This window comes from Heptranchias perlo, unplaced genomic scaffold (assembly GCF_035084215.1).
Source record: "Heptranchias perlo isolate sHepPer1 unplaced genomic scaffold, sHepPer1.hap1 HAP1_SCAFFOLD_230, whole genome shotgun sequence".
Taxonomy (NCBI): Eukaryota; Metazoa; Chordata; class Chondrichthyes; order Hexanchiformes; family Hexanchidae; genus Heptranchias; species Heptranchias perlo.
This window is the reverse complement of record NW_027139244.1, coordinates 118,209-143,322: the sequence shown is the minus strand read 5'-3', so window position 1 is coordinate 143,322 and position 25,114 is coordinate 118,209. Positions and strand designations below refer to the sequence as shown.

At 42.5% G+C, this 25,114-nt stretch overlaps 1 protein-coding gene across 1 annotated transcript; it reads left to right on the top strand.

The window, feature by feature from the left end:
• The first annotated feature begins 1,019 nt into the window (after window positions 1–1,019).
• Window positions 1,020–19,743, top strand: LOC137310156 (probable G-protein coupled receptor 139). Its single transcript, XM_067978130.1, has 3 exons — window positions 1,020–1,271; window positions 16,294–16,444; window positions 18,839–19,743. The coding sequence occupies exons 1-3, from the start codon at window positions 1,020–1,022 to the stop codon at window positions 19,741–19,743; spliced, it is 1,308 nt and encodes a 435-aa protein (XP_067834231.1).
• Window positions 19,744–25,114: the final 5,371 nt, after the last annotated feature.

The following is a 25,114-nucleotide window of genomic DNA, read 5'->3' as shown; positions in this document are numbered from 1 at the left end:
TCTAAATTAACACCAAATATAATTAAAATTTATTTTCAGAATAGAATCAGTAATTCCTTGATCCTAATGAATTTTTTGGATACTGTATTTTTAAAGCTCGGCTGAATTCAATAAACAACGTGGTTGAATTAATTAATACTTTCAAATTTAATTTTAATTGAATGTACAAAGTAATTTATTGACCACGTTTTATACCCATCACCGATTCCCTGACACCAATAACCACAGTAATGAACTGTTGATTGTATTAGTTGGATTGTGTTATTGGGACCTATAGATTAGATTCCCTCTAACACTCTGCTGCAGTCTCTCCCTGTGAATCCCAGCCTCTCCTCCCATTGCATTGAATCCTCTGTCTCCTCATCCCTTGCTTCATTTTGTCCGCTTTCCCAAACCATCTGCTCCTGACTCCCCTCCAGCTCCTGCATGTCCTTTTCCTTGTCTCCTTTCCAATCTCACTCACTGGCTCAGTCTCCAGCTTTCTTTCCCGTTTGCAGCCTGCCTCGTCAGCTTTCTTAACCCTGAGCAATAAACCAGCTGCACCTCCCCCCGTCTCCTTCCCCCCGTTCTCCGTCCTCTCACGTTCCCTACACTTCGCTCTCTTTCCTCTCCTTCTGGAACTCAAATCCGGCTTTAATTCCGCTGGATTCCGAGTGTGTAAAACCCATTCTCCCTTCCCTACCGGCACTGCGCTCTCACTCAGCCCTTCCAGTGGATCCGGTGCTCACTTTATTCATTTTCTTTATTCATCTTCCAATTCATTATTGATCATTGTGTTTAAAAATATCTCTCTGTCTGAAAGCGCTGCCCAGGTCAATCAATCACTTTCCACCCTTCGACGTAGCAACAAAGCTGCAAATCTGACTGCAGATCCTCGCAAACTGCTGCTTTGTCTCCGGGTCTGATCAGTAATTTCTCTGCTTCATTTTCTCTCTCTTACAGTTAACTTGGTGGCGATTGTTATGCTGTCCCGAGGAAAGTGCGGTCTCTCCAAATGTATCAGTGTCTACCTGGTGGGAATGGCAGTGGCCGATCTCATGGTCGTTATCGTTGATGTGATATTGGTGCGGATTAAGGTGATTTATCTCCCATTGTCATTCCTGGACATTACTCCCGTGTGTAGTTTTATTAAGTTCTTGAGTTATGCAGCCACGGTGGTTTCTGTTTGGCTCACAGTGGCTTTTACCTTTGATCGATTTGTGGCCATTTGTTTTGAGAAGCTGAAAACTAAATATTGCACCGAGAGAACGGCGGCTGTGGTTCTGGGAACAGTGAGTGTGCTGGGCTGTTTCGAGAGTCTCCCCTGGTACTTTACATATAAACCTCGATATGTAATTTATAATGTTCCCTGGCGTTGTGTGACTAAAGCCAGCTTCTTTGCTTCCCCCAAGTGGGCTGCATTTGACATGTTTCATCTCATTTTAACCCCTTGTGTCCCGTTCTGTCTGATTTTGCTGCTCAATGTTCTGACGGTCAGACGTATTTTAGTGTCCAGTCGAGTCCGCAGGGGACTCCGGGGCCGCAGCAATGGAGAGAATCACAAGGATCCAGAGATGGAGAACCGAAAGAAATCCATCATTTTACTCTTCAGTGTATCGGGCAGTTTTATACTGTTATGGATGACACATGTTGCATTTTATATTTATGGACGAATTACAGACATTCAGTATTATTATTCCTACTCTGACCCTCGTTATATCACAGAACAGACATCAGTTATGCTGCAGCTTCTCAGTTCCTGCACAAACACGTGTATTTATGTCCTGACCCAGACCAAATTCAGGGAGGAGCTGAAAAACGCGATGAAATATCCATTCAATCTAATCGTTAAATTAATGAAATCATAGAAAGAGCTGAAGGGTTTCAAGCACTGGAATAAATCCCATTTCATCCTCCATTCCCTACACTTCCCAGGGGACGGAAAGTACATTTTATATTAACAGCACAGAGCCATGACATGACCTAAAATCTGGTTCTGATTTCATATTTATTGATAATCTGACCTATTGAGGCGGGATTTGCTCTGCGGACGACACATGAATTGTTGCTCGAAATGGCGGCATTGAAGAGTTCTGCTGGACTTCATCTCAATGGCCGCCCTGCAAAAAGGGCAAACCTGCCAATCAAAGTAGCTGCTGTGGGCCCGATCAGAATGTGTATGCTCCAGATAAAGGGAGAGAGAGAGGGAGGGTGACAGAGAGAGAGAGACACAGAGAGAGACAGACGCAGAAAGACAGAAACAGCGACAGAGGCGGAGACGGAGGAAGAGACAGAGATAGATCGAGAAAAACGAAGTATGAAAGAGAGCGAAAACCAGAAGGGCAGAGATGGAGACCAAAAGGGAAATTGAAATGTGTAGGTGGTGCCGAATCCTTCCAAGTATAATCAGTGTAATATCCCTCCTATATAGATTTCTCCTTCTATAATGCGGGCTCTAAATTACCCCTGACTAATATCCCGTATGCTTTTCAATGAGCCTTATCAATCTGTCATGCGATCTTTAATGGTTTGTGTACCTAAACCCCGGGTCTCTGTGTTCATACACCCCCATCAAAATTGTACCCTTTAGTTTAGATTGCTTCTCCTCATTCTTCCATCCAAAATGCACCAATTCACAATTATCTGCATTAAATTTCATCTGCCACGTTTCTGCCCATTTCACCAGTCTGTCTATATCCTCCTGAAATCTGCTACTATTCTACATTGTGCAGAAGTATCCCTGTAGGATATTCACCGCTGCTTCTGGAGAGTGTGTAGGTGCCTCTGTTCTTCAGCGTGCTTGGGTGAGAGAGCATGAGAGAGATAGAAAGTGAGTGAACGAGAGAGAGTGAGAGAGGAAGTGTGAGTGACGGAGTGGAAGAGAGAGATCAAGTGAGAGAGAGTTTGAGATTGAGCGAGTCAGTGGAAGATAACGTAGGAACATAAGAGCTTAGAAACAGGAGCAGGTGCAGGTCATACGGTCCCTCGAGCCTGCTCCGTCGTTCAATCAGATTATGGATGATCTTCGAGCTCAACTCCACTTTTATCTCCGATCCCCATATCCCTTGATTCCCTTAGAGTTCAAAACTCTATCGATCTCAGCCTTGAATATATTCAACGACTCAGCATCCACAGCCCTAAGGGGTAGATAATTCCAAAGATTCACAAGCCTCTGAGTGAAGAAATTCCTCCTCATCTTAGTCTTAAATGGACGACACCTTATCCTGCGACTGTGCTTCCTGGTTCTCGATTCTCTAGCCAGGGAATCAACCTCTCAGCATCTACCTTGTCAAGCTTCTCATAATTTTATATGTTTCATCGAGATCACCGCTCATTCTTCTAAACCCCAGAGAGTATCCGCCCATTCTATTCAACCTCTCCTCATAATACAATCCTCCCATCCCAGGAATTAATCTAGTGACCCTTCGTTACACCACCTCTAAGGCAATTATATCCTTCCTTAGATAAGGAGACCAAAACTGTATATAGTACTCCAAGTGAGGTCTCACCAAAGCCCGCTACAATTGTAGTAAGAGTGAGTGAGTGAGCGAATGAGTGAATTTGATAGGAAGAGAGGCATAGAAAGTAAGAGGCACAGTTACACAAGGAGACAAACATACTAATACAAGCAGACAGAAAGGGTGATTGAGAGAATGGCAGAGTCAAAATCAGAAACCGATATAGAGAGAGAGAGATCAGGGAAGACAGAGATTGAAAGGAGAAGGACGGAAAATACAAAATAATAGAGTGACTGAGGAGGAGAAAGGTAAAGATAGGGAAAAAATATGAGACCACGAGAAAGACATGAAGTCAGATTGAGATATAGATGGACAAACACACAGAGATAGTTAGAAGAAAAGACAGAAAGGGAAAAGAAAGAAGTGAAGAGACAGAGAGAAGACAGAAAGTGGGCCTGAGGAAAGAAGTGAGATGGAGAGAGACAAAAATAAAAATAGAAAGTAAGACACGGAGAGAGAACACAAGGACAAAAGAAATGTAACGATTAAAAAGACAGAGAAAATGAAGACAGATTCACATAAAAGGGAGGGAGTGTGTGTGAGCGAGAGATAGAAACTAAGAGGGGTAGAGACAGTTACTCAGAGACGGAGAGCATTAAAGTGAGTTGTTAAGACAGGAGAGAAAATTAAAGAGAGGAAGAAAGCAGTTATGTAAATATATATAGATATTTATAGATATTAATATCTATATATATTTATTTATATATATACACACAGAGGGAAAGAGCGAGAAAGCAGACATGGATGGAAGGAGAGCGTGACACTGACAAAGAATTACAAAGTCATAGAAGCGGAAAGATAAATAGGCAGAAGAAATCAATTCAAAATATCTAGAGACTGAGAGAGAGGCGGAGCAGGAAAGTGGCAGACATAAAAAGACAATTAGAGAAAGAGAGAAAGAGGAATAGAAAGCCGTGAGAAAACAGGAGAGAGGGGGAGAAACATAAAGTGTGAAGCAGAGATAGAAAGAAATGGAATGAAATACAGAAACAGATGGAAAGAAGTGTTCGAGAAATCAACTGGAAACAGAAAGAAAGAAGTCGACAGAAGCAGAGTTGGAGAGATCGAGAAAGAAACAGAATGAAACAAAGACTGTTGAAAAGGGGAGGAGGAAGAAAGAGATAGAGAGAAAGAAAAGGGAAAAGTAGAAACAAAGACAGAGATAAACAGAGGCAAACAGAAAGAGAGAGAAGGATACGGAGACAAAGGTGGAAAGACAAAAAGACGGATGAAATTAGGAGAGAGACAGCGAGCGATGGGGCTAGGGAGGCAAATGCAAAATACAGAGAAGGCAGAGATAGAAGACAGGCAGCGACATAGAGACAGAGAGAAGCGCGTAGAAAAAGCCAAGAGTAACAGATAGAAAAATATAGAGACATGAACAGCGACAGCGAGGTGAAAGTTAAAGTAGAAGTGGAAATAACAAAATAGAAAAACATACAGAAAAAAGAAGAGATAAATAATATACACAGAAAACAATGAAAGATGGACAAACATATAAAGTGAAAGGAGGGTAGATAGGGTGACAATAGAACATAAATAAAAACATTAAATAACCAAACAAGCTGTATAACCTGGAGTGTGTGAGAGTTCTGACTAGCAGAACACCAGCAGATGGAGCAGGCCAGACAGTTCATGTTTGTTCCGGAGTAACACTCTTGTGGATTTAATTTTGACATTTCTAAAAATGATTCCGGAAGACTGCACAATAAAGCCCCTCAGTCTTGTGTACCTGACCCTGACCATTACTTACTGCAGGAGTGTCCCCACTGCTCTGTGTAGTAAAAATTCTTTTGATAAACGAAAGTCTGATATTAATTCGGCTTCAGCATGTCTGAAGGGAAAAGACTGTCAAAAGATGGAAGGATTGTTAGAAAGATTGTTAACGACACAGTGTAAACAATCACACAGCAGACGATAAATAACAATAGCGACAAGAACGATCCCAGGACGGCTCGATGTCGTTTGAACACCTGCCGACTTAACCTGGTTGCGTTGTGGAAACTGAAAGAAAATAAATGAAGTGTCAATCAATCGTGGGCTGTATTTGTAGAAACCTTTTGTTGACAAGCCACCGTCCCAGAGGTGTGGTTCTGTGTTCAAAAAAAGGTCTTTAAAGGCTGGGCAGAAGTTGAGTGGGGCGAGACACAGATCCACCACGACTGCTTCAACCTCACCCTCGCTTCCTGGCGGCACCACCTCACCTGGGATCTTCCTGACTGCTGGCCACCTCCCAGTTCATGCCTCGATGCAGGTTAACAGATTGTCTTTGAATCAGATGACCTGGTTACAAGAGAGAGCCGCGTTACACTACAATGGTCTCCATCTTCCCGGTAAGCTTGAGCCAACCATAAGGAGATAATTTTCGTTATTGGTTTAGTCTAAGATAGACATTTGATTTCCAAACGGATATGTATTTTGGTAATTCAGAGTGTGTTGTTTTATTGTTGTTAAATCGAATGCTATCGAGCATAAACCCAAGATGTTGTTCAAATTCTAATGTCAATTTTATAGTGTATTAATGATAAATGATTGTTTTTTTTAATAAAGCTATAGTTTGTGTTTGAAGTTTCTTTAGGATAAAGAGCCCATAACATTAAACCTTGGAGATAAAAAGCATTGCCCCAAATTATAATGTAAATTAACTTTGCCCCTTTTTTCTCCTCCATCTGGACCATATGTAACATTCCCAGTGAGCTGCTGGATTCTGTAATAAATCACAATGTACTCTTACCCCTTCTGCTGTGTTACTAAACTGGACAGGGTCCCGCAGCATTTTCCTGCTGTGTTACTGTTACAAATACGGTTATTGTTTCAGATTGAAGAAAAATATGAATATGGAGAAATTACCAGAATCCTAGATCCGATTGAGATTGAGTCCAATTTTACTCTGATTTATTTAATAGGAGCTAGAATTGCATTCTCTACATGAAATGGCTAATTTGACCTTTCCTCCGAATGTCTGGTCTGTCCTTCTCCATAAGCATTACATGGAAATAACCAAATATTAATTGATTTTGTTTTTGGAGAAGTTCACATGGTAGTTTAATTACCACACTGCAAAGCTGTCTTTCTTTTAAACACTGGCTAATGCCATTCTCACTCAGTTTGTATCTTTAATTATAGTGCAACAGTGATTTGACAGGAACAGCAAATGAACCCTCTCTGTGTCTCACCATAACAAGCTTTAACTGAAATGTGTGTTTTGTTCATGTATAATATGAGACAATTTTGCATGGTTATAAACATCATACAGTTGACACGTAAGACATGTTGTCTCCAAACTAGATTTAATGTTTACACAAACTCTTTATTGCTTCATTTAATTGCATTAAACTGACACCTTCTTAATTTTCCTTCTCTGTGGAATCCTAACAACCTCTATCACACAGAATTCATTCTCGTAATACATTAATACTGACTTTTATATTCTTAACGCATTTTTCTTATATTATACACTGTGCTCCACATGGGTACAGAGATTTAAATATAAAACAAATCTCCGCCGGAAGGGAATAGGGGAAACATGGAGAGACGGTCTGAAACTGGGGGACAAACATAAACTTAAAGACAAAAATCACCAAAGGAAGGGAAAAAAAGGAAATAACATACAGAGAGAGCCTGAAACTGGTCACGAACACTTCAGGAGAGAGACTGGGAATAACCTGCAGAGAGGGCCTGAAACTGGTCACGGACACCTCAGGAGGGAGAGTGGGAATAACCTGCAGAGAGGGAATGAATTAAGGAATGAACAGAGATTGAGAATGAAAATCACCCAGGAAGAAGAGAGCGAATAAATTAGTATAAGGATCTGATACTTGGAAATGACAAAGATTTAAATCTAAAATTGTGTTCTAGAGTGACACAAGGATAAACACAGCGATAGGGTCTGAAAGTGGGAATACTAATTTCAATAGCAAAATCACGATAGCAGGGAGAGAGGGAAAACATGAAGAAAGGGGCAAATATTGGGAATAAACAAGGACTTAAATATATAAACCACCTCAGGGAGCAGATGTGAAATAACAGAGTGTAGGGGACTGAAAGTGGAGATATGAAGAGAATTATATATAAATATCACCTCGGAAGGGAGAACATACGAACATAAGAATTGCTGGACATAAAATGAGTACGGTCCATCTTGTTCGATACAATGATAACGGAGTTGGTGATTAATCTTAACAATCGATCTCCATCAAAGGTGTAGATTGTGACATGTTGCGATAGTGTAAAACGGGTGAGAGTAAATCGATAGTTCCTGTTACAACTCTCCAATTTTTATTTCATTGAAGTCAATGGAAATAAAATGGGGAGAGATGTAAAACCAGCTGTGGATTCGCTATTACCGTTTTTCACTATCGCACAAGGTCACAATCTACCCCAATGAGTCTACAGCAGACAAAGACATGAGCTGTGGAAAGCTTCGTGAATCTTAGGGCATAAATTGGTCTCCAGCAGACCCAGACATGAACTGTGGAAAACTTTTTGAACCTTAAGGTATAAATTGGTCTTGGGCAGTAGAAGAAACGGACGGCACCAATCAGCAGCCCCTTCTACAATCAGCCCGATGTCCTTTTCCATTGAAGTCAATTGATGGGAAAATCAGACGAACAACAAAACGGGGTGCTGTTGCACTAACGCACATTTTGCACTGTCGCTCATTTTGCAATATCACTCATTTTTCACCATCGCTCATTTTGCACTATCGCTCATTTTGCAATATCACTCATTTTTCACCATCGCTCATGTTGCACTATCACTCATTTTGCACTCTCACTCATTTTACGCTATCACTCATTTTTCACCATCGCTCATTCTGCATCACTGCCGAAGACCGATTTTATCCCCAGTTTTTTTCAGATAGCATTGAATTCTGTAATTCATCCGGAGAAACAGTGTGCGATGGGATATCTTGCGATTGGGTTTACAGTCCGCCAGAGGGAAGCTTGTGATGGAATAATTTCATTCCGAAAGTGCTGTTGATGCCAGGGCTCATTCCACGAACGGGCGCTCCGAGCGATGAGCGCCACTCTCGGGGAGAGCCGATCTATAAACCGCATGGCCGCAGCTATTTATTTTCTACCCACTAATTTAAACCGGCTGGACACAGAAGAAACCCGTCTGTGGGCCAGAGATTTATCTACCCCGCTACTCGACTTCGATCAGGGCGCAGCACAGGCGGTAGTGGATGGGCCGCCTATCATACATCCAACTCAATTCTCCTTTCCACTGAATTCACGGGGTGTAAAACGGGCGGCCGATTAGCTACCGCCTGTAATTCCGCCCCGCCGAAGTTATATTCATCCATGATAATCCATAGGGTGCAGCCACCAGCCTCCGATTTGATTCGGGGCACTCAGCAGGATCACTGAACATCTGTCAAGCAGCCCAAAGTTTCAAGTCACTTTCCACATTTCGAATAGTCAGACACTTTATCCCTGTACCAATACACTGTTTATTTCTGGGTTCCTCAAATTGAGTCTGCGGAATATAACATATTACTTTTACCCCTATTATCAATGTAACGCAAACTATCTTCACTCGAGCCATTCCGTGTCAGGTCCAACACAGCAACAGCAATGGAACTTGGGCTGATGGGATGTTGATGCGCTTGCAGGAACTGTTTCTGCTCTCATCTCACTTATCCATGCAATGCCTACTGGGTTTAGTCCAGAAACACACACTGGAACGAAACTAGAAACGACGCCATCAGAAACAGTGAAATCTGCAACGGTTCCATGCAGGTCACTGGTGCTGGGATTGGGCTCGGTTGGGCTAAAGGTCAGAGTGAGACAGATCAAATTGTTACAATGAAGCTGTGAAAGCCCTGGAATAAGCGGTCATGGCTGCCACTCCCGAAGTAACGAACGCCCTTCGATTCTCCATCAGATCCCTTGCGGCTGCATGAATCACCTTGACTGCCATATTGTCCAGGTTGCTCTGCATGGCCTTACATATCTCCTGTGTTGTCTTACAAATGCGGATCTTGAACTCCCCCAAATGAACGGCCATCTCCAGAATGTGGGAGGTGACTGTCTCCACGGCCTGCACATTAGGTCTGTGCTGCCAAGCCTTAGTTCTGTTGAAGACTGCGGTCCTGGGATCTGGGGCTTTGGGCTCTTCAGCCAAAGGCAGTTATTTCTCGGCCTCGCCAGGGGATGAACAGAGAATTATTTCCAGCTCCTCCTGCTCATTGGTGCTCGGTGCTTCACCCTGTGATATACCCTCAGTCTCACTATAGACATCCTCTCGAGAAGGGGGCATCTGGGCTAGTAATGGAAACGGTGAATCTGGTGCCGCAAAAGATGCTTCGGAGTTACGAAGCTTACTGTCATATCTTTACTTCTTTAAATGGTGTGAGACCTTACAATTAACAACAACTTGCATTTATATCGCGCCTTTAACGTAATGAACCCCCCCAAGTCGCTTCACAGGAGCGTTAGCAGATAAAATCAGAGGACAGCATGTTGGTGACTGGTTGGTGAGTAATACATTTGTTTTGCTCTCTAAGCTAGGGGAGTGGGTTAAGAAGAAATCTATAACTTGCTAATATTGTATTAAATTAATAACTTAAATTAGATAAATAAATTAATTAAAAATAACCAAAAATAAACCGAGTGAATTAATTATATAAAGACTTTAATGAGGCAAATAAATAAAACAAGGTTCTATAGAGATGCCAAGGCAGGTGGTGTGCTATAACTGTAACATGTGGGAGTTTGTGGAAAACAACTTGATCCCAGGCAATACCATCTGCAGTAAATGTCTGCAACTCGCAGAACTTCGGCTCAGAGTTGTCCAGCTGGAGTCTGAGCTGCAGTCATTGTGATGCATCAGGGAGCGGGAAGAGTTATGTGGACACTTTTGATTCAGGAAGCAGTCACACCCCTTTGGTTAGGTACTAGTTTAGATTTGGTCAGTGGTCAGGGACAGGTGGATGTGACTGCGAGTCATGGAGGTAAGGGAACCCCAGATGCAGTGCTGGAGGCGCCTCAGCCTTTGCCCTTGTCTAACAGGTGCAAGATACGGATGTGAACGAAAATATGCAGGGAGGATGGACAAATTGACCATGGAACCATGATAGAGGAGGCCATTCAAGTGGGGGGAGCGAAAAGGAATGTTGTACTATTAGGGGGTAGTATAGTCAGGGAAATAGATACTGTTCTCTGCAGCTGCGATCGGGAGTCCCTAAGGATGTGTTGCCTGCCTCGTGCCAGGGTTAAGGATATCTATTTGCGGCTGGAGAAGAACATGAGCAGGATGGGGAGGATCCAGTTGTCGTGGTCCATATAGGAACCAATGACATAGGTCGAACTAGGAATGAGGTTCTGCTGAGGGCATTTGAGGAGCTAGGGTCCGAATTAAAATGCAGAACCTGAAAGGTAATAATCTCTGGAATACTACCTGAACAAATTGCTTCCGGACAAAGAGAATAGATGGTTAAATGTGTGGCTGAAAGAGTGGTGTGGGAAGCAGGGTTTTCAATTCATGGGACACTGGCACTGGTGCTGGGAAGAGAGGGAGCTGTTGAATTGGTACAAGTTCCACTTAAACCAGGCTTGGGAACAGTGTCCTGGCGAAACAAATTGCTAGGTAGGTAGACAGGACTTGAAACACGTAAGGGGGGTGGGGTGGGTGGGGGTTAGGTAAAGGTAAGTTTATAAGTCTAAATAAAACAGTCACGGCTGTGGAGTAGAGTAGCGATTTGGGTAAAAGCATGCAGAGTGTGTCAAGAAGGGACAGAGTGTTTAACAAAGGTTTTCGGGCATTTGTGACTAAGGTCACATCACGGAAAATTTGTAAAAAGTTAGAATTAAAGGCTCTATATCTGAACGCACGACGAATTCGTAACATGATAGATAATTAATGGGGCAAATAGAGATAAATGGGTTTGATCTAGTAGCCATTATTAAGACGTGGTTGCAGGGTGACCAAGGTTTGGAATTAAATATTGCAGGCTACTTGACGTTTAGAAAAGATAGGCAAAATGGAAAAGGAGGAGTGGTAGACTTGATAATAAAGGATGAAATAAGGACAGTAGTGAGAAAGGATCTTAGCTCAGAAATTCAATATGGGTGGAGCTAAGAAATAAAAAGGTGCAGAAAACACAGGTGTCCCCCTCACAGTAGTTATTGTGTTGGACAGAGTATGAACCAGGAAATGAGAGGAGTATATAACAAGGTTAATTCAATAATCATGGGGGACTTTAATCTTCATACATACTGTGCAAACCAAATTGGCAATGATAGTTTGGATGACGAGTTCATGGAATACATTAAAAGAAAGGCTTAAAATGTTGCCAAAAAAGAGTAGTAAGCGTGAGGATTGGGAGGGTTTTACAAGTCAGCAATGGCCAAGAAATCGATATTGAGAAGTATGTAAAAAGGAAGTGATTAGCGAAAGTAAACGTCGGTCCCTTAGATCCAGAGATAGGAGAAATTATAATGCGGAGTAAGGAAATGGCAGAGACGTTACACAAATATTTTGTATATGTTTTCACAGCAGAAGACACAAAACATACCGGAAATAGTGAGGAACCAAGGGGCTAATGAGTGTGAGGAACTTAAAGTAATTAAGATTAGTAAAGAAAAAGTACTGGAGAAATTAATGGGACTAAAACCTAACAAATCCCCCGGACCTGATGGCCTACAGCCTAGGAGTTTAAAATAGGTGGCTGCAGAGATAGTGGTGTTGATCTTCTAGAATTCCCTAGATTCTAGAACGTTCCCCGTAGATTGGAGAGTATTCAAGAAAGGAGGGAGAGAGAAAACAGTTAACCTAACATCAGTAGTAGGGAAAATGGTAGAATTTATTCTAAAGGACTTAGTAGTAGGGCACTTCAAAATCATAATAAGATTTGGCAGAGTCAACACGGATTTATGAAAGGCAAATCGTATTTGACAAATCTATTAGAGTTCTATGAGGGTGTAACTAGCAGGGTAGATAAGGGGGAATCAGAGGAGTTAGTATATTTGGATTTTCAAAAGACATTCGATAAGGTGTCACACAAGAGGTTGTTATGCAAAATTAGGGCTCAGAGATTGGAAGTAATATATTTGTATGGATTGAGGATTGGTTAATGGGCCGAAAAGAGGGATAAGGAATAAACGGGTTATTTTCGGGTGGCAGGTTATAACTAGTGGGGTGATGCAAGGTTCAGTGTTTGGGCCTCAGCTGTTTACAATCTATATCAATGACTTAGATGAGGGGACCGAGTGTAATGTATCCAAATTTGCTGACGATACAAAGCTAGGTGGGAAGGTAAGCTGTGAGGAGGACGCAAAGACTTTGCAAAGGGATATCGACAGTTTAAGTGAGCGGGCAAGAAGGTGGCAGATGGAGTATACTGTTGGGAAATGTGAGGTTATTCACTTTGGTAGGAAAAATAGAAAAACGGAGTATTTTTTAAATGATGAGAAACTATTAAGTGTTGTCAGAGGGATTTGGGTGGTCCTTGCACACGTAACACAGAAAGTTAACATGCAGTTACAGCAAACAATTACGAAGGCAAATGGTATGTTAGCCTTTATTGCAAGACGGTTGGAGTGTTAGAGTAACTAGGTCTTGCTACAGGAACGTAGAGATGACGTCGAGAGAGAGACAGAGAGAACAGAACGCCTGGCCAGCGTCAGCTCTCCTTTTCGGGTATTATCTTTTATATTCTGTGACCACTCAGGGAGTGTCAGAGAAACCTAGTGTGTGCGTTTAGATCCTATTTTGGGTATAAAACTGTATGATCTGGTGCAAACTGCATGTCTATATTTAACCAGACGTATAAGCTATATGTATATGATCTAACGACGTGAATAAAGCGAATTGAGAGTTAAGAGAGAATTGACTCTGCTCCTCTTTGTACTAAGCCAATAACTGTAACCGGTGACCTCCGGTCAACACCATAATGGGGCCCAAAAATGCACACTATATTCTGGAGCTACGGGCTTTGACAAAAGAGTATAAGTAATAAATGTTGATCCTAGTCACCAGTCCCAGGGAGCAGTAAAATGGGTTATAATCAAAGAGGAAAAAGACAAATAACTGATAAAGCTTCATCCTACTCAGTGTTGCTGGCCTCCTATTAGATAGAGGACTCCCTAAAGCCTGCCTCAGAGTTGTACAAACCTATTTCAGTGCGATGTCTGTATATAAGCCGAGTTATGTGGTTCTAAAAAAGCGGTGTTCACGAATAGTTGACAACGTTAATTTATTTCAACAAGTCCGTCTATGACATAAATCTCTTTCTTGTACAAGAATATGATCCCAGATGTTACATTTGCTCATAAAATGGGCAACTAATGAACACGTTCCAATGAAAGTTAACAACAACTTGCTCGCACAGATCGCCTTTCATGCAATCAACATTCCCGGGCGATTCACGGAGGAGTGAGGGAAAACAGGCACAAAAGGAATAAGAAGATATCAGGAGGACTGGCGAAAACCTTGGTCAAAGAGTGGGTTGAAGGAGGATTTAAAAGGAGGAAAAATAAATGGGGAGTCGGAGGGGATAGGATTGATATTCAAGAGGAGAATTCAGATGTCTGATGGACAAAAATGGACGCCTGGCCAAAGAAGGAGATATTAGGAGGGATGACAAAAGCTTGAAGCAAGAGATGGGTTTCATAGGAGGTCCGAAAGAAGGAAAGAACTTGCCTTTATATAGAGCCTTTCAAGATCTCAGAACGTCCCAAACAGTCAACGAAGTACATTGCGAAGTGTGGTCAGCGTGATAATGTAGGAAACGCGGCAACCATTTTGCAAACAGCGAGCTCTCACACACTGCAATGAGATAAATGATCAGAAAATCGGTTTTAATAATTTTGGTTGTGGGAAAATTATTGGCCAGGACACTGGGGAGAACTCCCTGCACTTTTTTGAATAGTGCCATGGGATATTTTACTTATACCTGAGAGGGGACCTCTGTTAATGTGTCATCCGAAAGTCAGCACCTCCTACAGCGCATCACTGCATTAGTACTACCCCTCCGACAGTGCAGTGCTCCCTCAGTACTGACCCTTCTACAGTACAGCGCCCCCTCAGTACTGACCCTCCGATGGTGCAGGTCTCCCTCAATCCTGACGCTCCAACGGTGCAGCACTCCCTCAGCACTGCATTGCAATGTCAGCCGGGACTATGTGTTCAAGCCTGTGGAGTGGAACTTGAACTGACAACTTTCTAACTCAGAGACAAGACTGCTACCACTGAGCCACGGCTGACACCTGAATGTGGGGGAGGGGAATGGAGGGGCTCATGGTGGGCATCCTGGAGCGTGGATATGGCTGAAGGCATGACTGTGAAATGTAGGGCAAAAGGAACTGCAGATTTACAAGCTCCCAGAGGTGGAGGAACACAGTGTTGGGAGGGGCTGCAGGGCTGCAGGTCGTCAGAGAGGTAGGGAGGGATGAGGCCCTGATAGATTTAAGTGTAAGAAAGAATATAAATAAACTACAGGCTTAGGATACTGGAATTCAATGCAGGTCAGAAAGGGCTTGCGTGATTGGTGAGCCAGGGGTGGGATGGAATCTGCGGCAAGGATTGTGGGACCCAAGTTCATGACTTCCCAATTGTTAACCGTAGGAAATTGTGTCTCATCTCAAACAGAATGTGGTTCTAACAACATAAAGTCATTGGATGGGTCATGAGAGGCAATGGTTTCGTCAGCGTTCATCTGAAAGCTGGTCCTTGTCCGTGGACTATGTCACCAAAGGGCAGCATGTTGATGAGGGAGCGGAGGGGGCGAAGAATTGGACCTTCAGAGACATCAGAGATAACGATGATAGGGTGGGAAGAGAAACTCTCCTGGCTCTGTTCAGATATTGAGAGGAAACAAGCGAGTGCAGTCCCACCAAAAGAGGCCAGTGTCCGGTGAATGACGAGTTGACGGGTGGGTTACCTGTAGGAGTGGAGATGGGGAGGGGTGGCCCATGGAGGGATTTAAAACCAAGGATGAGAATTCCAAATTTAAGGGATATTGAATTGGGAGCCAGTGAGGGTCAATGAGGTGGAGCAGGACCTGGTGCTGGTTGGTCACGGACACCAGAGTTTTGGACGAGCTCACATTTATGGAAGGTGGAGTTTGTGTGGCCGATCAGGAGTGTATTGGAGGAGTGGAGTCTGGAGGGGACAGATGCATTGAGGAGAGTTTCAATGGCAATGGGCTGAGGAAGGAATGGAGTCGGGTGAGGGAATCACGGGACCTTTGTGATGGAGATAAATTGGACCATGAGCTCAGCTCGGTGTTACAAGGGACCAATTTTACTGGAGCCGTTAACCAATGTTGGACAACGGGTAAACATTTGCAGTGAAATAGCGGAGAGAGGGATGACAATGTGGCACGTCCAGTGTCCGTCCCCTAATATTCCCCACAGGAATTTACAGGCTGCATTCCCCATCCCGCCCTTTAACTATTCTCGTGTCAGAGACTCACAATTCATATTTTAACTGGGAAATAGCAGGAACAGAGTGAAACGGGTCTGCTTGTGTCCCTGGATTCAGTCTACGCCCACGGAGAATCGGTAACATTTATAAGTGAATCACCAGAAGTGAACATGGTCCATAAAATTATATGGAAAATATAAATGAATCCGCTCATTATTATTGGTTCAGTCCTATACGAGCACGTATTTTAACTTTATTCCTGGGAGAGTTCTGATTAAGATAATGTCCTGGACTTTCAGATGTATGTGTTATATTCATAACATTATGTACATCGGAGTAATGTGTTTGTTCAAGTAACTGTAACTAATAGCAGTGATCAGAAGTATAACCATGTCAGTGGAAACTTATCCTGTGTATAAATCAGGGCTTGTTGGAATGGATCATCTCAGAGTGCCTGCCGGAGCTGTGCTTTCCAGGCCAACAGAAGTCACTGCTTCTCACAGAAATGCATTCTTCGGTAATCGGTCAGATAATATTAATTTATTATCCTGTTCTTTCAGCCATTGGAGTTCCAGGTAAGCCGTTATCTTATCTGTTAATGGTGTAAATCGATGATAACTCTGCTGCTGTAATTGGCTAATTAGTTTTCTCCCTGCATGTTTTACACAGTAACATGTTCTATTCTACTGGCTGAATGATGTAATGTGTTAATTCTCTGCTCTTTCGGTCTTGTAGGAGTTGCATTATATCCGTAATGAACTCTCTGTATGCAACCCTGGCTTTGTTACTGGATTATTCTCCGTACTGAATGTATTGTTGAATAATGGTATCTCTTTAACGTCTAAACGTTCGGTCTTGTAGGAGCTGCAACATATTTGTAGTGACCTTTGTATATCCAAACCTGGCATTGTTACTAGATTATTCTCTGTAGTGAATGCAATGTTGAATAATGGTGTTCCCTTGGCTTCGAGACGTCCGGTATTGTAGGAGTTGCATTATATCTGTAATGACCTTTGCATATCCATTGTTACTGGATTATCCTCTGCACTGAATATATTGGAATCAAGCATTTGAGCTAAGAGCTGGTATCAGACCATCAGGAGTTGTTAACAGTTTCATGTTGTGGAACTAACTCATCCTGGAATATGTTTTTATCAGTGTGTTTTCAGTGATTGATAATGAGACAGCTCACGGTCTCAGTGTTACAAGGAGGAGGCACAATATCCTCCCTCCCCAAATAACATGTTTCCCTTTAACTGGGATTGCAATGTATTTATTGGTTATCACAGTTATGAAATATTATTCCATTAGGTTTGTATCTGACGCCGCTTCAGATGTCTGGCCACTGAGCTGAGTTTGCTGCTGACTCTTGCACATCTCCTGCTCTGCTTCACTGTGGGTGAATTCACTGACGATCATTGGAATTCATTGTAAAACTGAAATGTTTTGATGTCATGTTGTCTCAGTTTGCACTGTATCTGTTGCAATCAGGAGCCCTTCTCTTTATTTGTAGATTATAAGTATGATGTTGGCGTTTTGTTAATTGAACAATCCCGCCATCTATCGCTTTACTGTATAATTACAGGAATCTCAATTATTTTGTGATCTATCTGAAAGAGGCTTTTGATGCTATTTATTCCATGATTTGTAGATGAAGTGAACAGTGTGGGTGAACAGGTGGAGACCCGAATGATCTGTAGAAACATGAAACTATTCCACAGAGGCTTCACTATTTAACAAACTGACAGTGAGAATAGGATCGGTGGAACATGGGACTGGTGAACAGAATGCAGGCACAGGATGATAGAATTTAATTAGATAAGAAAATGGACTTGAGAAAGAGAGTAGAGTGAGAGATAAAGAGGCTGTGGTGTGAATAATTCATCAGAATGAACTGCTGAATCTTCCAGTACAATTCAACATAAAAGAGGTGATTTGAAGGAGTTATTATGATGTGGTCAGATTGGGTGAGTTTTTATTGTGGGACTCGCTCCTCATGTTTATATCTCTGTCAGGTCCTCAGTCTGTTTCCATGAACGTTCCTTGTTTTCCAACTTAACACTAAAGGTAATTGAAGTTAACTTCAAGAATGGAATCAATAATTTCTTGATCATTAGAATTAATTGGATATTGTATTTTCAAAGCTTGGCTGATATCAATAAACAACGAGCTTGATTTAATTAATACTTCTAAATTTAATTTTAATTGAATGTACAAAGTAAATTTATTGAACACATTTTATACCCAACAGAGGCTCACTGACACCAATAACCACAGAAGTGAACTGTTGAGTGTATTAGTTGAATTGTGTTAGTGGGACCTATAGATTAAATTCCCTCTAACACTCTGCTGCAGTCTCTCCCTGTGAATCCCAGCCTCTCCTCCCAATGCAATGAATCCTCTGTCTCCTCATCCCTTGTTTCAGTTGATCCTCTTTCGCAAACCATCTGCTCCTGACTCCCCTCCAGCTCCGACATGTCCTTTTCCTTGTCATACGCCCAATCTCACTCACTGGCTGAGTCCCCAGCTGCCTTTCCCGATTTGCGTCAGCCCCTTTCGGCCCTCATGACCCAGTGCAACAAAACAACTGCACCTCCCCCTGTCCACTCACATTCCCGACACTTCGCTCTCATTCCCTTCCACCTGGAGCCCTAATCCGGCTTTAATCCGATGGATTCCCGGCGTGTAAAAGCCAATATCATTTCCCCACCGGCACTGCGCCCTCACTCAGCCCTTCCAGTGGATCCGTTGCTCACATTAATCGTTTTCTGTATCGATCGCCCAATTCATTATTGATCTTTGTGTTTAAAAATATCTCTCTGCCCAAAAACGCAGCCCAGATCAGTGAACCACTTTCCACCGTTTGATGATGAAACAAAACTGGAAATTTCACCCAGATCGTCTCAAACTGCTGCTTTGTCTCCAGGTCTGATCAGTAATTTCTCTGCTTCCTTTTCTCTCTCTCACAGTTAACTTGGTGGCGATTGTGATCCTGTCCCGAGGAAAGTGCGGTCTCTCCAAATGTATCAGTCACTACCTGGTGGGAATGGCAGTGGCCGATCTCATGGTCGTTATCGCTGATGTGATATTGGTGCGGATTAAGGTGATTTATCTCCCATTGTCATTCCTGGACATTACGCCAGTGTGTAGTTTTATTAAGTTCTTGGGTTATGCAGCCACGGTGGTTTCTGTCTGGCTCACAGTCGCGTTCACCTTTGATCGATTTGTGGCCATTTGTTGTGAGAAACTGAAAACTAAATATTGCACCGAGAGAACGGCGGCTGTGGTTCTGGGAACAGTGAGTGTGCTGGGCTGTTTAGAGAACGTCCCTTGGAACTTTACATATGAACCTCGATATATAAGTTATAATGTTCCCTGGCGTTGTGTGACTAAAGCCAGCTTCTTTACTTCCCCCACGTGGGCCGCATTTGACATGTTTCACCTCATTTTAACCCCTTGTGTCCCGTTCTGTCTGATTTTGCTGCTCAATGTTCTGACGGTCAGACGTATTTTAGCGTCCAATCGAGTTCGCAAGGGATTCCGGGGCCGCAGCAATGGAGAGAATCACAAGGATCCAGAGATGGAAAACCGAAAGAAATCCATCATTTTACTCTTCAGTATATCGGGCAGTTTTATACTGTTATGGATGACACATGTTGCATTTTATATTTATGCACGAATTACAGACATTCAGTATTATTACTCCTACTCAGACCCTCGTTATATCACAGAACAGGCATCAGTTATGCTGCAGCTTCTCAGTTCCTGCACAAATACGTGTATTTATGTCCTGACCCAGACTAAATTCAGGGAGGAGCTGAAGAACGCGGTGAAATACCCATTCAATCTAATTGTTAAATTAGTGAAATCATAGAGAAAGTTAAAGGGTTTCAAGCAATAGAATTAAATCCCATTTCATACACCATCCCCTGGAGACTGAAAGTTCATTTTATGTTAGCAGCACGGAGCCATGAAATGACCTTAAATCTGGTTCTGATATATTTTATTGATTATCTGACCTATTGAGGCAGGATTTGCTCTGCAGGCAGCACATGAATTGTAGCTTAAAATGGCTGCACCGAAGAGCTCAGCTGAATTCATCTAAATGACCGCCCTGCAAAATGGGCAAACCTGCCAATGAAAGTAGCTGATGTGGGGCTGATCAGAATGGGTGCACTCCACATAAAGGGAGGGAGAGAGGGAGAGAGACATTGAGACAGAGAGCGAGAGAAAGAGGGAGGCAGAGACAGATAGACAGAGAGAGACTGAGAGACAGGGTGAGACAGAGACAGAGTGAGACGCAGAGAGACAGACAGAGAGAGAGACAGAGTGAGAGACAGAGACAGAGAGAGACAGAGAAAGAGAAAAAGAGAGATGGGGGAGAGAAAGAGAATGAGAAAGAGAGAAACAGCCACACACATAGAGAAAGGGATGGACACAGAGAAAGAGGCAGTGAAACAAAAAGAGAAAAATAGAGGAAAAGAGAGCCCGAATGAGAGAAAGAGAAAACGAGCGATAAACAGAGAGATAGTGAGAGAGGTGGGAGAGAAAGAACGAGGTAAACCGAGAGAGAAAAACAAAGTATGCAAAAGAGAAGGAGAGAGAAGTCCAGAGCAGTGGAGACGGAGACCAAAAGAGAAATGGAGTGTTGCAGGTGGTGCCTATTCCTTACAGTTATAATCACTTTTATATTCACCCTATATTGAACTCCCCTTCGATAATTCCCGCTCTAAATTTCCCCTGACCAATCTTTATAAAGTCAAGGATCCTGTATGTTTTCCTTGAGCATTATCAATCTGTCCTTTCATCTTCAATGATTTGTGTACCTAAATCCCTAGATCGATCAGTCCCTGCATCCCCTTTAAAATTGTACCATTTAGTTCATATTGCCTGTCCTCATGCTTCCATCCAAAATGCATCACTTCACACTTCTCTGCATTAAATTTCATCTGCCACTTGTCGGTCCAATTCACCAGTCTGTCTATGTCCTCTTGAAGTCTGCTACTATCCTGTAACTGCATTGTGTAGTACAACAGCTGCAGGATATTCATCACTGCTTCTGGCGATTGAATGGGTGCGTCTGTTCTTGACTGTGTGTGAGTGAGAGAGCGAGAGAGAGAAAGTGTTAGAGAGAGCGTGAGGGAGTGTATGACAGAGAGAGCGAGAGAAAGTGAGTGAGAGAGAGAGTGAGAGAGTTAGAGTGAGAGAGGTTGACAGAGAGTGAGAGAGTGAGACGTGAGATAGTGAGTGAGAGAGAGTGAGAGAGTGAGTGAGTGAGTGAGAGCGAGTGATAGGGAGAGCGGCATGTAACGTAAGAGACATAGTTACACAAGTAGACGACATACCAATGCAGGCAGACAGAAAGGGAGAGTGAGAGAATGGCAGATTTAAAGTCAGAAACAGATATAGAGATTTAGAGAGGGAGATCAGGAAAGAGAGAGATAGAAATGAGGAGGGAGGGAAATGCAAGATAGTGGACAGTGACTGAGGAGGAGAAAGGTAAAGATAAGAAAAAAACACGAGAACACTAGAAAGACATAAAGACAGACAAAGATCTAGACGGAGAAAGAAACACAGATAGTCAGAAAAAAGAAAGAAAGGGAAAATAATGAAGTGAAGAGACATAGAGAAGACAGAAAGTGGGCCAGAGAAAAGAAGTGATATGAAGAGAGACAAAAATAAAAATAGAAAGATAGACACGGAGAGAGAACAAAAGGACAAAAGAAATGGAACGATTAAGAACGCAAAGAAAATTAAGAACGATTCACGTAAAAGGGTGGGAGTGTGTGCGTATGACAGAGATAGAATCAAAGAGGGGAAGGGACAGAGTTGCTCAGAGACGGAGATAAATAGAGTTAATAAGACAGGAGAGAAAAATAAAGACATGCAAAATGCATATATATATATATATATAGAGAGAGAGAGAGCGAGGAAGCAGACATCGATGTTTCGAGAGCGAGACACTGACAAAGAATTACAAAGTGTTAGAAACGGAAGCTTAAATAGTCAACAAATCAAACCAAAATAATTAGAGACTGAGAGGGAGGCAGGGCAGGATAGCGTCCGGCGTAAAATAAATAGTAAGAGAAAGAGAGAAAGAGGAATAGAAAGCAAGGAGAAAAATAGGAAGCAGGAGAGGGGGATTATAATGATTAAAACTGAGATTGACAGAAATGGAATGAAATACTGATACAGATGCAAAGAAGAGTTCGAGAAATCAACTGGAAACAGAGAGAAAGAAGTGGACAGAAGCAGAGTTGGAGAGATTGAGAAACAAACAGTATGAAACAAAGGGGAGGAGGACGAAAGAGATGGAGAGAAAGAAAAGGCACACAGAGAGAAACAAAGACAGAGATAAACAGAAGCAAACAGAAAGAGAGTGATGGATATGGAGACAGAGGTGGAAAGACAAAAAGACGGTTTAAATCAGGAGGGAGAGAGAGAGAGGGGCACAGGGAGACAGATGTAAAAAAGGCAGAATCATAGAAAGTTACCGCAGAGAAGGAGGCCATTCGGCCCGTCGTGTCCGTGCCGGCCGAAAAACAGCTGTCCAGTTTAATCCCACTTTCCAGCACTTGGTCCATAGCCCTGTAGGCTACAGAACTTCGAGCGCACATCCAAGTACTTTTTAAATGACTTGAGGGTTTCTGCCTCTGCCACCCTTTCAGGCAGTGATTTCCAGACCCCCACCACCCTCTGGGTGAAAAAAATTCTCCTCAGCTCCCCTCTAATCCCCTTACAATCACTTTAAATCTATGCCCCATGTTCACTGGCACCTCTGCTAAGCGAAATAGGTCATCTCTCTTCACTTTATCTAGTCCTGTTATAATTTTACATACCTTAACATCACCCCTCAACCTCCTTTGTTCCAAAGAAAACAACCCCATCCTATCCAATTTTTTCTCATAACTAAAATTCTCTAGCCCTGGCAGCATCCTCGTAAATCTCCTCTGTACCCTCTCTAGTGCAATCACGTTTTTCCTGTAATGTGGTGACCAGAAGTGTACGCAGTACTCAAGCTGTGGCCTAACCAGTATTTTATACAGTTCTGTCATAACCTCCCTGCTCTTATATTGTATGCCTCGGCTAGTAAGGAAGGTATCCCTTATGCCTTTTTAACCACTTTATCTACCAGTCCTGCTACCTTCATGGATCTGTGGACGTGCACTCCAAGGTCGCTTTTGATCCTCTACACCTCGAATTATCCTCCCATTTACTGTGTACTGCTTTGTCTTATTTGCCCTCTCCAAATGCATTAACTCACACTTCCTTGGATTGAATTCCATTTTCTCTGCCCACCTGTCCGGTCCATTGATATCTTCCTGCAGTCTGCAGCTTTACTCTTCACTATCAACTACACAGCCAATTTTTGTATCATCTGCAAACTTCTTGATCAAGCCTTCTCAAACTTCTCATTCAAGTCCAAATCATTAAAATATACCACAAAAAGCAAGGGACCTTGTACCACAGGGAACAGCCTTCCAGTCACAAAAACACTTGTCAACCATTACACTTTGCTTCCTGCCACTGCGACAATTTTGGATCCAATTAGCCACTTTCCCTTTCATCCCACGGGCTTTTACTTTTTTGACCAGTCTGCCATGTGGGACCTTGTCAAAAGCCTTGGTAAATCCATGTACACTACCTCAAATGCGTTACCCTCATGGCCCCTTCTTGTTACCTGCTCAAACAAATCAATCAAGTTAGTCAGACATGACCTTCCCTTAACAAATCCATGCTGACTATCCTTGATTAACTCGTTCCTTTTTAAATGACGATTTATGCTGTCCTTCAGAATCGATTCCAATAATTTGCCCACCATCGAGGTTAGACTGACTGGAATATAATTACTCGGTCTATCACTTTCTCCCTTTTTAAACAACGGTACGATGTTAGCAGTCCTCCAATCCTCCGGCACCATGCCTGTGTCCATGGGAGATTGGAATATGATTTTAGAGCCTCTGTTATTTTCTCCCTTGCTTCTCTTAGCAGCTGGGGATATATTTCCTCTGTGTCTGGCGATTTATCGACTTTCATAGATGCTAAACATCTTTACCTCATTCAATATTTCATAATCCTCCTCCTTAACTACATTCTCTGCATCGTCCCTCTCTTTTCTGAAGACAGACGCAATGTATTCATTAAATAACATACACACATCTTCAGACTCCACACATAGGTTAACTGTACTTTCTTTAGTTATCTTTTTACTCTTTGTGTATTTTCAAACATTTTTGGGTATTCCTTAATTTTAGTTGCAGGATTTCTTAATGCCCCCCCCAACTTTGCTTTCCTAATTTCCTTTTTAATATCACCCCTGCACGTTCTATACTTGTCTTGGCTTTCTGCAGTATTGAGATCTCGCTGTCTGACATAAGATTCACTTTTTGACTTATCTTATCCTGTATGCTTCTTGTCATTCACGGGGCTTTAGATTTGGCAGTCCCGCCCTTTTTCTTTGTGGGAACATGTTTCCTCTGAACCCCTTGAATCTCCCTCTTGAATGCCTCCCACTGCTCTGACACTGATTTACCTTCAAGTAGCTGTTTCTGTCCACTTCTGCTAAATCACTTCTCAGCTTAGTAAAATTGGCCTTTCCCCAATTTAGAACAGTAATCCTGTTCTATTTCTGTCCTTTTCCATAACTATACTAAATCCAACTGAATTATGATCACTACCAGCAAAATGCTCTCCCACTGATACTCCTTCCACGTGCCCAGCTTCATTCCCCAAAACTAAGTCCAGAACTGCCCCTACTTGTTGGGCTTGCTTCGTACTGGCTAAAAAAGTTTTCCTGAATGCACTTTAAGAATTCTGTGCTCTCTATACCTTTAGCACCGATTCGATCCCAGTTAATATTAGGGTAGTTGACATCCCCTACTATTATTGCTCTATTGTTTTAGCACTTCTCAGAAATTTGCTTACATATTTGCTCTGCTATCTCCCTCTGAATGTTTGGTGGTCTATAGTACACTTCCAGCAGTGTGGCTGCCCCTTTTTTGTTCTCCAGCTCAACCCATGTGGCCTAATTTGATGATCCTTTTAACATATAATTCCTCCTCACAGCCATAATTGTTTTTTTGTCACCAATATTGCAACTCCCCCTATTTCTTTATCTCCCTCTCCATCTCGTCTGAAAACTCTGTAACCAGGAAGGTTGAGCTGCTATTCCTGCCCCTGTTTAAGCCATGCTTCTGTACTAGCTAAGATATCGTACTTCCACGTATCGATCTGTGCCTTTAGCT